This window comes from Oncorhynchus clarkii, chromosome 24, assembly GCF_045791955.1.
Source record: "Oncorhynchus clarkii lewisi isolate Uvic-CL-2024 chromosome 24, UVic_Ocla_1.0, whole genome shotgun sequence".
NCBI lineage: Eukaryota > Metazoa > Chordata > Actinopteri > Salmoniformes > Salmonidae > Oncorhynchus > Oncorhynchus clarkii.
In genome coordinates, this window is record NC_092170.1 from 17,448,026 (window position 1) to 17,460,299 (window position 12,274).

The 12,274-nt window shown below is 43.5% G+C and overlaps 1 protein-coding gene across 1 annotated transcript; it reads right to left on the bottom strand.

The window, feature by feature from the left end:
• Nucleotides 1–3,680: 3,680 nt before the first annotated feature.
• On the bottom strand, nt 3,681–11,910 carry LOC139382906 (aryl hydrocarbon receptor interacting protein-like 1). The gene is made up of 6 exons (XM_071127167.1): nt 11,721–11,910; nt 10,897–11,076; nt 7,330–7,518; nt 4,781–4,957; nt 4,391–4,532; nt 3,681–4,193 (listed from the first exon to the last, which is right to left on the bottom strand). The coding sequence occupies exons 1-6, from the start codon at nt 11,826–11,828 to the stop codon at nt 3,994–3,996; spliced, it is 996 nt and encodes a 331-aa protein (XP_070983268.1). The 5' UTR covers nt 11,829–11,910; the 3' UTR covers nt 3,681–3,993.
• Between the last annotated feature and the right edge of the window lie 364 nt (nt 11,911–12,274).

Sequence of the window (12,274 nt, forward strand, 5' to 3'; positions counted from 1 at the left end):
AGTGAGCTGAATGAAGTGTGTTTGTCAAGGACTACAACAAAACTGTGTACTGTTGGGGGTACTTGAGGACCAGAGTTGGGAAACACTGGGCTAGGCTATTTGCAAATTGGTTCAACCATCGTCCTCTTGCGTTGTCATGCTGGAATGGAAGTTGTAACTGCCATTCCCATTTTTGAATGGGAATGGCAGTTACATTTTGAATTGATCAAAAGGTTCTTTATAGAACCACTTTTTATCTAAGAGTGTATAGTCCAAGTTAAAATGCAGGTAATAATAAGGAACAAACATTATTTCCCATTGACCCCCAGTGTGAAAGTGCCAACTTCATCATCGCATTTGTTTTCAGAAATAACAAAACATGCCGAAAAGCTGTGGTTGTTCAATGTACATTTAACAAGGTAAAAAATCCCGAGCTATGGTTTGCAATGCTCCCATGTAGAGAAATAGAGCCTGAGAGAAGAGCCTATTCATCATGGGAGAGTGGGAAATGTGGAGCCCAGGTGTCCAAGTACACTACACGTAGATGTGTGTGAAAACACTTCATCACCGGTAAGACATTTCACTTGTTTAGTATAGTCTGTTTGTAACTCCACTCACTACTTGAAGCTGTATAGTCCGTCTGTTTGTGTTGTTGGTCTTGGCTAGATGAATGTTCTGGTTGGTAGCTGGTCGGTAGCACTCACTCACTCACATGGCTGCTACCTCTGTCATGAAAAGGGACGCGAGGGTAGTGAGAACGCTCGGGAGCAGGCATTGTTGAAATGTAATCTTTAGACATGTTGTACTTTTCTTACATGTAGTTTGTAATGTACTAAAACAAGCAGACAAAAATAAAATTGCATTTGAAAAAGGTAAAGTTTTTGCTGTAACCTAGGTAACCACCGGTTATTTTCCACGCAGGTAGGCAGGGCAGCGACGTTCTATCTTATACCGACCGGGACTATGCTTTTATTAAACACATTATTTCCTCTTGCTTCTATCTAGCATTTAGTTTGCAACAGCATAGGTTTGTATAAACCTTTCTGTTTGCCACTCAGACCTCTGCAACAATGTTACAAAATATGATTTCAATCTCCCCCTGCCATAGAGACGTAACGTGTCAGACGTCCAATAGACATTTTTTTGACCAGGTGAAATCATGAAGCTGCATCATTATGTCACTTGTGTGCCCTCTCCGGCCTCTAGGTCACCAGACTGCTAATTCTTGTGCACACCTGTCACCATCGTCACACGCACCAGCGCCTCATGACACTCTCCTGAACTCCATGACCTCCTTTGATTACCTTCACTATATTTGTCACCCCCCTTGGTTCTTTCCTCAGGTGCTATTGACTCTGTTTCATGTCAGTGCGTTGTTTGTGTTTCTTGTTTTATGTACCGTTTATTTATTAAACACTCGCTCACCGTACTTGCTTCCCGGCTCTCAGTGTACATTGTTACAGAATAACACCTCACCTAAGGGAAGCATCAGGGAGTGTTTTTGTTTGTTTTTGTGTTGGAAGGTATGTTGGGTCCTGGTGTCAGTACTAGAGCTACCGGGGAGGCCTCAGCCGGCTCCTCAGGCTCTCACACCTCAGCCGGTTCGTCGGACTCTCACATTTTTTGTTAATACTAGATAGGGTTCTTTAATCTCATCAAAAAATCTAAAGGTTCTATAAAGAACCCCAAAAAAACATTTTGTTCTAAGAGTGTACAGAGAATGGAATATGACAAACAGGGGATTCCCTGAATGAAAGTGAGCTTGCTGAATGGCATCGACCTGATACTGTACACAAATACATGTGGCTCTCAGACATTTACCCAATTATATTCCGTAACTTAAGCTGTGGGTGGGTGGGTGTGCTGTCTATCATGCTATTGTGGGAGTGTCTCCATCACTAACCTGTATGTGACCCCTATCTATCACTCAGACACTGCAATTACCTATCATTCCTTTCACAGCAAAGTGACCCTTCATGTTACCATGCAGGCCATCAGAAGGCATATCAGGTCAACACAATAACTTAGAGCAGGGTTCTCCAATTATGCTCCTGGAGAGCACAGGGTCAGGCTTTTGTCCCAGCCCAGCACTAACACTTCCTGTTTCCAATAATCAACTAATCAGAGCCTTTAGTCTCGACCATGATTAGTGTAACAGGTGTGTTAGTGCTGGGCAGGAACAAAAGCTAGAAGCCTCTGTTTTAGAGTGTCCTCTGTTGGAGATTGTACTGCCATTGTGCCATACTGGTGAATTAATTATCATAGACCCCCCCCCCCCAACACAGTTCAAACTTCCTCTTTGTTATTGGAGTAGTTGTTGATAGATCAACTTTTATAGTACAGTATTTAGCCCTGAGGTGTATGCTATAGAAATAATGCCATCTAGTGGAATGTAATGGTGGCAACAAGATACAGAGAATTGGCTAAGCTTATTGACGGTATACATTTTTTGTCAGTGTATGAAAATCCCTTTAAACAATATAGATACACTATATGAACAAAAGTATGTGGATACCCCTTCATTAGTGGATTCAGATATTTCAGCCACACTCATTGCTGACAGGTGTATAAAATCGAGCACACCGCCATGCATTTTCCATAGACAAACATTGGCAGTAGAATGGCTTTAACGAAGAGCTCAGACTTTCAACGTGGCAGCGTCATAGGATGCCACCTTTCCAACAAGTCAGTTCGTCAAGTTTCTGCCCTGCTAGAGCTTCCCCGGTCAACTATAAATGCTGTTATTGTGAAGTGGAAACGTCTAAGAGAAACAACGGCTCAGTCGCTAAGTGGTAGGCCACACAAGCTCACAGAATGGGACCGCCCAAGTGCTGAAAAGCATAGCGCGTATAAATTGTCTGTCGTCAGTTGCAACACTCACTACCAAGTTCCAAACTGCCTCTGGAAGCAATGTCAGCACAATAACTGTTCTTTGGGAGCTTCATGAAATGGGTTTACATGGCCAGGCAGTCGCACACAAGCCTAAGATCACCATGTGCAATGCCAAGCGTCGGCTGGAGTGGTGTAAAGCTCGCTGCCATTGGACTCTGGAGCAGTGGAAACGCGTTCTCTGGAGTGATGAATGCCAGCAGAACACTATCTGCCCAAATGTAAAGTCTGGTGGAAGAAGAATAATGGTCTGGAACTGTTTTTCATGGTTCGGGCTAGGCCCCTTAGTTCCAGTGAAGGGAAATCTTAACACTACAGCATACAATGACATTCTAGACGGTTCTGTGCTTCCAACTTTGTGGCAACAGTTTGGGCAAGGCCCTTTCCCGTTTTAGTATTCAGAATGACAAATGCCCCCATGCACAAAATGAGGTCCATACAGAAATGGTTTGTCAAGATCGGTGTGAAATAACTTGACTGGCCTGCACAGAGCCCTGACCTCAGCCCCATCGAACACCTTTGGGATGAATAGGAACACCGACTGTGAGCCAGGCCTAATCCCCGACATCAGTGCCCAACCTCACTAATACTCTTGTGGCTGAATGGAAGCAAGTCCCCGCAGCAATGTTCCAGCATCTAGTGCAAAGCCTTCCCAGAAGAGTGGAGGCTGTTATAGCAGCAAAGGGGGGACCAACTCCATATTAATGTCCATGATTTTAGAATGAGATGTTCGAGGAGCAGTTGTCCACATACTTTTGGTCATGTAGTGTGCCATGGATTAAAAGAAAGAACAAAATAACATATTCGTTCAATATCTGATGAGTACATAATCTACACCAAGATTTATTTGCATTTTATGACTAGATGCAGTACTTGTTGGGCTTCAACCATTCAAGTCAGACATAATGGATACATGTTCTACCCAAATGGATTGACCACCAAACAATGTTCCAGGAAAAACATAGATAAATAAGTAACAATGATCTAGGATACATTTTCTCTCTCTTTCTCTCACTCCTGCTTTGCCCATCTCTCCTCTCTTCCTCCACAAGCACCATCTGTGCTGTCCACTTTAACTTTGACATTGACCCTCCCCCTCCATATCTGCATATCTCCTGGGCCATGTCAGAACATGCCCTTGTACTTGACTTTATCCTCCTCATTCTTCTCCTCCATCCTCATGTTGAGGACACCCAGGTCCTTCTTAACAGCCTTCTTCATGCCAGGGTCCAGATCTAGAACCCTCTCAAAGTCAGCCCGCGCCTCAGCTTCGTTCCACACCTCAATGTGGGCCTTCCCTCGCACGTAGAACGCCTTCATTTCACCTAGGATGAACACACACATATGCAAACAGATAGAGAAGCACACACAGGCAGATACAGAGATAATGTTTTAAAAAATCTTTTCGCTTTGGGCTAGACCCTAATTTACATTTCTTCACACTTCGCCCATTGACTATTTGTTGTTGTCTGAAGTGCTTTTCCTGTAAGGTTTCATAAAATATTGTGTGTGCCTGAGGTACCTGGGTGCTGATTGATGATGTCACTAGTGTGCTCTATGACCTCATAGTACTCCTCCATACGGAGCAGACACTGGCAGTAGTTGAGAGTCAGCATGTTCCCCATCTTCTCTAGCTTCAGCCAGGGGGCTTCCCATGCTTTCTCCTGGGGGAGGGGGATACACACTGTTACACACCATGGATGAATACATTCATATATGCACGCACGCACCCGCACACACACTGACATACACATACAAACACACACACATACAATTCTCAAACACACAAAGCATCGAGGGTGTACTTTGTAAATGGAAGTCATGATTAAAATATGGTTATACTCAAGAACTCTGAAAACTAAAGCCAAAGTCATTATTCCACACCGCTATTCCTGATCCGTTGTTACAGTACCTTGTGCTGTATGTTCTTGATGCAGACTATGGCCTCTTTGTATTTGTTGGTGGCGTCCTGGTAGCGCCCCAGTTTGTAGAGCTTGTTCCCCTGGCCGTGGAGCAAGGGCACAGCCTTCAGTCTCTCCTCATCATTCAGAGCCCACGACTCCCTGTCATACTCACTGGGCTGCTGCACCTGGGATACACAAACACAAAGGCAGACAGGCACAGACACACACATATACACACACAGACACACACACACACACACACACACACATTTGTGTTACTATCCTTGTGGGGACCAAACAATTGATTCCTAATCAAAATATTTTCCCTAACCCATAAACCCATAATCTAGACGCATACACAAATACGGTGACTGAGTTTATAAGGAAGTGTATAGGAGATGTGCTACCCACTGTGACTATTAAAACCTACCCTAACCAGAAACCGTGGCTAGATGGTAGCATTCGCGCGAAACTGAAAGCGCGAACCACTACATTTAAACATGGCAAGGCGACTGGTATTATGGCAGAATATAAAGAGTGTAGTTATTCACCCCGCAAGGCAATCAAACAAGCTATACGTCAGTATAGAGATAAAATGGAGTCGCAATTCAACGGCTCATACACAAGACGTATGTGACAAGGACTACAGACAATCACGGACTACAAAAGGAAAACCAGCCACGTCGCCGAGACCGACGTCTTGTTACCGGACAGGCTAAACACATTCTTCACACAATGTGATGATAACACAGTGCCACCGACGTGGCCCGCTACCAAGGACTGTGGGCTCTCCTTCTCCGTGGCCGACGTGAGTAAAACATTTAAACGTGTTAACCCCCGCAAGGCTGCCGGCCCAGATGGCATCCCTAGCAGCATCCTTAGAGCATGCGCAGACCAGCTGGCTGGTGTGTTTACGGGCATATTCAATCGCTCCCTATAGGCAGGCTGCTCCAAGCTCATCATTAATCTCGAGGCCCTGGGTCTGAACCTCCCCCTGTGCAACCGGGTCCTGGACTTCCTGACTGGCTGCCCCCAGGTGGTGAAGGTAGGAAACATCACCTCCACTCCGCTGATCCTCAACTCTGGGGCCCCACAAGGGTGCGTGCTCAGCCCCCTCCTGTACTCCCTGTTCACCCATGACTACATGGCCAAGCACACCTCCAACACAATCATCAAGTTTGCAGATGACACAACAGTAGTAGGCTTGATTACCAATGATGACGAGACATACTATAGGGAGGAGGTGAGGAATCTAGGAGTGTGGTGCCTGGAAAACAACCTCTCACTCAACATCAACAAAAACTAAGGAGATGATCGTGGACTTCAGGAAACAGCAGAGGGTTCACCCCCCTATCTACATCGATGGGACCGTGGAGAAGGTGGAATACTTCCAAGTTCCTTGGCGTACATATCACTGACAAACTGAAATGGACCACCCACACAGACAGTGTGGTGAAGAAGGTGCAACAGAACCTTTTCAACCTCAGGAGGCTAAAGAAGATTGGCTTGTCACCTAAAACCCTCACAAACTTTTACAGATGCACAATTGAAAGCATTCTGTCAGGCTGTATCGCCACCTGGTACGGCAACTGCACCACCCGCAACCGCAAGGCTCTCCAGAGGGTCTGCCCAACGCATTACCGGGGGCAAACTACCTGCCCTCCAGGACACCTACAGCACCTGATGTCACAGGAAGGCCAAAAAGATTATCAAGAACATCATCCACCCGAGCCACTGCCTGTTCACCCAACTATCATCCAGAAGGCAAGGCCAGTACAGATGCATCAAAGTTGGGACCAAGAGACTGAAAAATAGCTTCTATCTCAAGGCCATCAGACTGTTAAACAGCCATCACTAGCACATTAGAGGCTGCTGCCTATAGGCATAGGCAGCAGACTCTACTGGCCACTTTAAGGAATGGAACACTAGTCACTTTAATAATGTTTACATGTCTAGCATTATTAATCTCATATCTATATACAGTATTCTATACTATTCTACGGTATCTTAGTCACTTAATGTTTACATATCTGGCATTACTCATAGGTATATAGTGTTTTCTATACTATTCTACTGTATCTTAGTTCCGCTCTGACATCACTTGTCCATATGTATATAGTCTTAATTCATTCCTACTTAGATTTGTGTGTATTGGGTATATGTTCTGCAATTTGTTAGATATTACTGCACTGTCAGAGCTAGAAGCACAAGCATTTCGCTACACCCGCAATAACATCTGCTAATCACGTGTATGTGACCAAAAATGTTTTATTTGTTTTGAACCTAACCCCTAAGCCTAAAACAGCTTTTTCCTTTTGGAGACCGGTGAAATGTCCCCACTTGTCCGAAAGTTCATTGTTTTGCTTTCCTTGTGAGGACTTTTGGTACCCACATGCATAATAAATCAAAAACACAGACACGCACACACACACATACACACAGAGAATATGAGCAAGATCAGTGTGTGTCTTGTGTGCGCAATATGTCTGTATTTGTGTGTGTGTGCAATATCTGTGTATGTGTATGTGTCTCTGTGTATGTCTCCATTCCCTCTAACCTTGACCAGTTCCAGTACAAAGTAGAGAGGCTGAGGCTCCTTCTGTAGCTGGTCCAGGTCATCATAGCCCAGGGTGTGGTAGGCAAACATGTTGGCCATGCCACACGAATGGATGTGCCAGTCCACAGGGTCCTTGCCCTCCGCGATGCGCCGCAAGCTCTTGGCCACCAGGGGGTAGAGGCCAGTGTGCTAGGGAAAGAAAGAAAGACAGACACAGAGAGACAGGGCAAGAAAAGTTAACCAGAGCTATATGATATAAGACATGTCATTGAATTAGTCTTTTCCTGATATAGGCGTTTCCCTTTTTTCACGGAATTGATCGGATTAGAATGGGTGGAGTATGACATTGCTCTTTGTCTTTCATACTTAGTCTGTCAATCAAACCAGAAAGGACCCTGGATAAATATTGTATTTGTGAATACACAAATATCTTTGAAACCCGGTCTATTCTCTTCAACTGAACTATGTATCCAATGTAACAATATTGCCCTCCACTGGTTGGGATGAGTAAACAATTCATTTGACCTTCCACACTAGAGACAGATATTTCACCGGATGTATTAATGTGAAGCTTCCGCTTGGCGTTTCCACTCACTAAGCCCAGTGGCCAGCAGTGGGAGAAGATGGAACTAGATGGATTTTAGCCGACATTCTGCACATTTTCTCATCGATTAAACATTTGATCTTAATACAGTATTCTGTTCCCAAAACTAAAATACGTTAGGAACAGAGTGGACTAAGTTTTGTAGACTTTACCCTTTGCCAAAGTAAAAAAAAAAAAAAAAAATTTTTTTAGAAGGAGTGGACAGGCAAATTGAGTTATTGCACATGCCCACTTCACAGAGTAGGCGTTCTGCCCACCTCCTTCCTTGTTCTGCCCACTATGACTCATTTGTTCACGTTTGAAATGACAGGTTGTGGTTATTTTGGTTTACTTATAAAAAATCTTTGCTAGTAGGGTCACTCAATGTAGCCTACTGTATAGACAGAATGTAGCCTTCTGTATAAATGTAGCCTACTGCGCCCAGGTTGTAGTTACTAGATAATGAAAGAATGGCTGTACCCCAGCTGGTTTAAAGCCCGTCCCAGGGTTTCTTTATGGTCAGCAGTAATCACAGGCGATTAGGGAAAGGTGAAGCTGCTGGGGATTAATTACACTCTCTAAGCTCTCCACCTGTTTGTCTCCTCCACCAACATACACATACAAATGCACATACGCACTCAAATGCGCGCACACACACACACAGAATTAAGCACACAATATATGTTATACAAACACAGCCAGACTCTAGCAGACACAAATAACTGAGGGGAAAAGAAGTCCCCCAAAGATGAAAATAGAACACACACACAACACCCTCACTAGCTGGTGTTTTAGATTGCAACCTTAGGTTACCCTCAATGGCTGGTGTTGGAGATAGCAACCTTAGGTTACCCTCAATGGCTGGTGTTGGAGATAGCAACCTTAGGTTACCCTCAATGGCTGGTGTTGGAGATAGCAACCTTAGGTTACCCTCACTAGCTGGTGTTGGAGATAGCAACCTTAGGTTACCCTCACTAGCTGATGTTGTAGATAGCAACCTTAGGTTACCCTCAATAACAGGTGTTGTAGATAGCAACCTTAGGTTACCCTCACTAGCTGATGTTGTAGATAGCAACCTTAGGTTACCCTCAATAACAGGTGTTGTAGATAGCAACCTTAGGTTACCCTCACTAACAGATGTTGTAGATAGCAACCTTAGGTTACCCTCAATAACAGGTGTTGTAGATAGCAACCTTAGGTTACCCTCACTAACAGGTGTTGTAGATAGCAACCTTAGGTTACATACAACAGGTGTTGTATGTTGAACAAATACACATTGAGTGTACAAAACATTATGAACACCTGCTCCTTCCATGACATAGACTGACTAGATGAATCCAGGTGAAAGATATGATCCCTTGTTGATGTCACTTGTTAAATCCACTTCAATCAGTGTAGATGAAGGGGAGGAGACAGGTTAAAGAAGTATCTTTAAGCCTTGACACAATTGAGACATGGATTGTGTACGTGTGCCTTTCAGAGGGTGAATGGACAATACAAATATGTAAGTGCTTTTGAACGGGGTATCTTAGTAGGTGCCAGGCGCCCTGCAACGCTGCTTTGCTTTTCACGCTCAACAGTTTCCTATGTGTATCAAGAATGGTACACCACCCAAAGGACATCCAGCCTACTTGACACAACTGTGGGAAGCATTGGAGTCAACATGGGCTAGCATCCCTGTGGGACGCCTTATTCACCTTGTAGGGTCAGAAGGGTATTCTTAATGTTTTGTACACTCAGTGTAAGGTCACACTTTATTTGGATAGTCTGTATTTCCCATCTGTAGATGCTCTAGAAATGGTCATACTTTCAACAAACTACCTGTTGATAAGCAACTGCTTCCTAAGATTACAGTTAGGGTTAAGGTTAGGGTTAGAGCTAGGGTTAGGGTAAGTAAGGGTTAAGTTTAGGGTTAAGATAAGGGCTAAGATTAGGGTTAGGGTAAGTAAGGGTGAAGTTTAGGGTTAAGATAAGGGCTACGGTTAGGGTTAGAGCTAGGGTTAGGGTAAATAAGGGTTACGTTTAGGGTTAAGATAAGGGTTAAGGTTAGGGTTAGGGTAAGTAAGGGTTAAGTTTAGGGCTAAGGTTAGTGTTAGAGCTAGGGTTAGGGTAAGTAAGGGTTAAGATAAGGGCTAAGGTTAGGGTTAGAGCTAGGGTTAGGGTAAGTAAGGGTTAAGATAAGGGCTAAGGTTAGGGTTAGAGCTAGGGTTAGGGTTAGTATATATTTAGTTGAAATGTTACTGATATTCTGTAGACTATCCACATAAGGTGTTACCAAATATAAATATATAACCAAACCCCTGGAAAGCCTACAATTGCAGACACAATACGTTGAAGAACACAGATAACACAGACAACTGAAAGTAGGGCCTATATTTTCAGAAAATGTGTGCTTTTCAAAGCTTACTAGAGATATCTGAGAAGGGGCATATACCAAAAAGGGGAACTGACAGAAACATCTGTATCCTTTCAATCGTGGGTTGAGGTTAAGTTGTTTCTAACTATCATCATTATGACACACAACACTGGCAATGCACACACAGAACAACAAAGCACCTGTATTAGGTGTATGATATTAGGTTTATGATATTCCAGTGTGTTTGTATTGTGTCTCATGCTACTGAGAGTTATTGAGATATTTAGGTGTTTACTCAGTATGCTCTGAATAGAAGGAGCTTTTGTGTTTTTGACAATACTGTAATAATGGGTGGTGTCTCTTTTAGTTCCTTGTAAGATGCAGGCCGACTATCACGAGAGACTTTAATCTGATGTGATTGATACCTTAGCTTTTGTTAAATGTCTCCCTAGTTAAAATATTTAGGAATTGTTCGATTTTCCTTCAAGTTTACTTAGGACAAACCTTTTTTAATTGAGAGTTGACTTCTGGAGAGGTGTTAGAGTTGTATTTAGAATCTAGACTCTAATGTTTGAATAGGAAGTATGCTACTGTGGCACTGCATTGTGGGAGTATGAGTCTTACTCACGGTGACATCGCACCAGAACTCGGCCACCTCTCCGATCCTCATGGAGGTGAGCAGGGTCTCCCAGATCTCCAGCTTGAACATGTTCCCGATCACCACCTCCATTGGCACGCCCGTCACCTTACTGTCGTCTATCACCGTACGATCATCATCACACAGCTGGGTACGGAAATGGAAGGTCACCTGTGGAGGGGGGGTGAAGAAGAGGGGATGATGTGGAGGGGGTGAAAGGGGAAATGTAGGAGGATGTACAGTATGGAAGAGGTGTAGGAGAGAAAGGAAGAAGACATTTGGATTTAGTCATTTTCCTCCAGATTCTCCAGTTCCACCAAATGCCACCCCTTTACACACTGATCATACTGGTGTGGGTATGTGGTCCCTGTTGACAGGCAGGATGCGACATTATAAGATATTGTACCATGTCATTACTAATGGAATGAATAGTGTCATATGACTCCATAAGTAAGACCATTTTATTTGCCTAATGTGAGTGAGACAAACATTTTATTTTCTGAATCTACACAATGTTCTAGAATCTATTGCAACCATCTTCTTTACAGTAATCAGATTTGTCTGGAACTGGAGACAAAGCACTGGATGAGTAACTGTCTGTGGCCTAGATAAAACCTCCACTATTTGAGATAGATGGAGGATAGAAAAGTCAATAGATGGAGTTATGTTTAAATAGATAGATTCAGATCAAGAGAAATAGAACGAGAGAAAGACTGAGGATTATAAATTAAGTAGAGAGATTGAAATCGATGAATTTGGATAGAGATTGAGAGGTTGAAGCAGAGGAATACGTTGAGATGGAGAGTGAGGCCTACCTTGGTCCCAGTAATGAACCGGGGCATCTCAGCTGTCCCTCCATACAGGATGGTTTTCTTAATGCCTTCCACCCCCAGGAGCATGGTCCCATCCATATCTGAAGACATTTTTCTATATGGCTGTCTGTCTGTGTAGAATAAATAAATAGGTGTGTGTATATAATGTGTGTCTGTCTGTATGTGTTTCTGCTAGGGTAGTTTATAGCAGGTGTGAGGCATAGAGAGGTATGAACACACATTACTCCTTGATGATTAGGAAAGGGATAATGAGATTAAGAATCCCTCCTCACCTCCTCTCCTCCTCCCCTCTCCCCATTCATCCATCCCTCAATCAGCTCTTCTCAGCATTTCTCGTGATGACTATCTATCATCTGCTGGATTAGAAACATCCAGAACGGGATAGAAAAACACTACTTCAAGCCCACAGCTACAAATCTTTGAAATAGGGGTAAAATGTACTAAGCACTTAATAATTTTGTCAATAACAAGGTATTACTCGCCTGAGTTAAAGTACCTCATGATAAGCTGTATACCACACCGTCTACCAAGAGAGT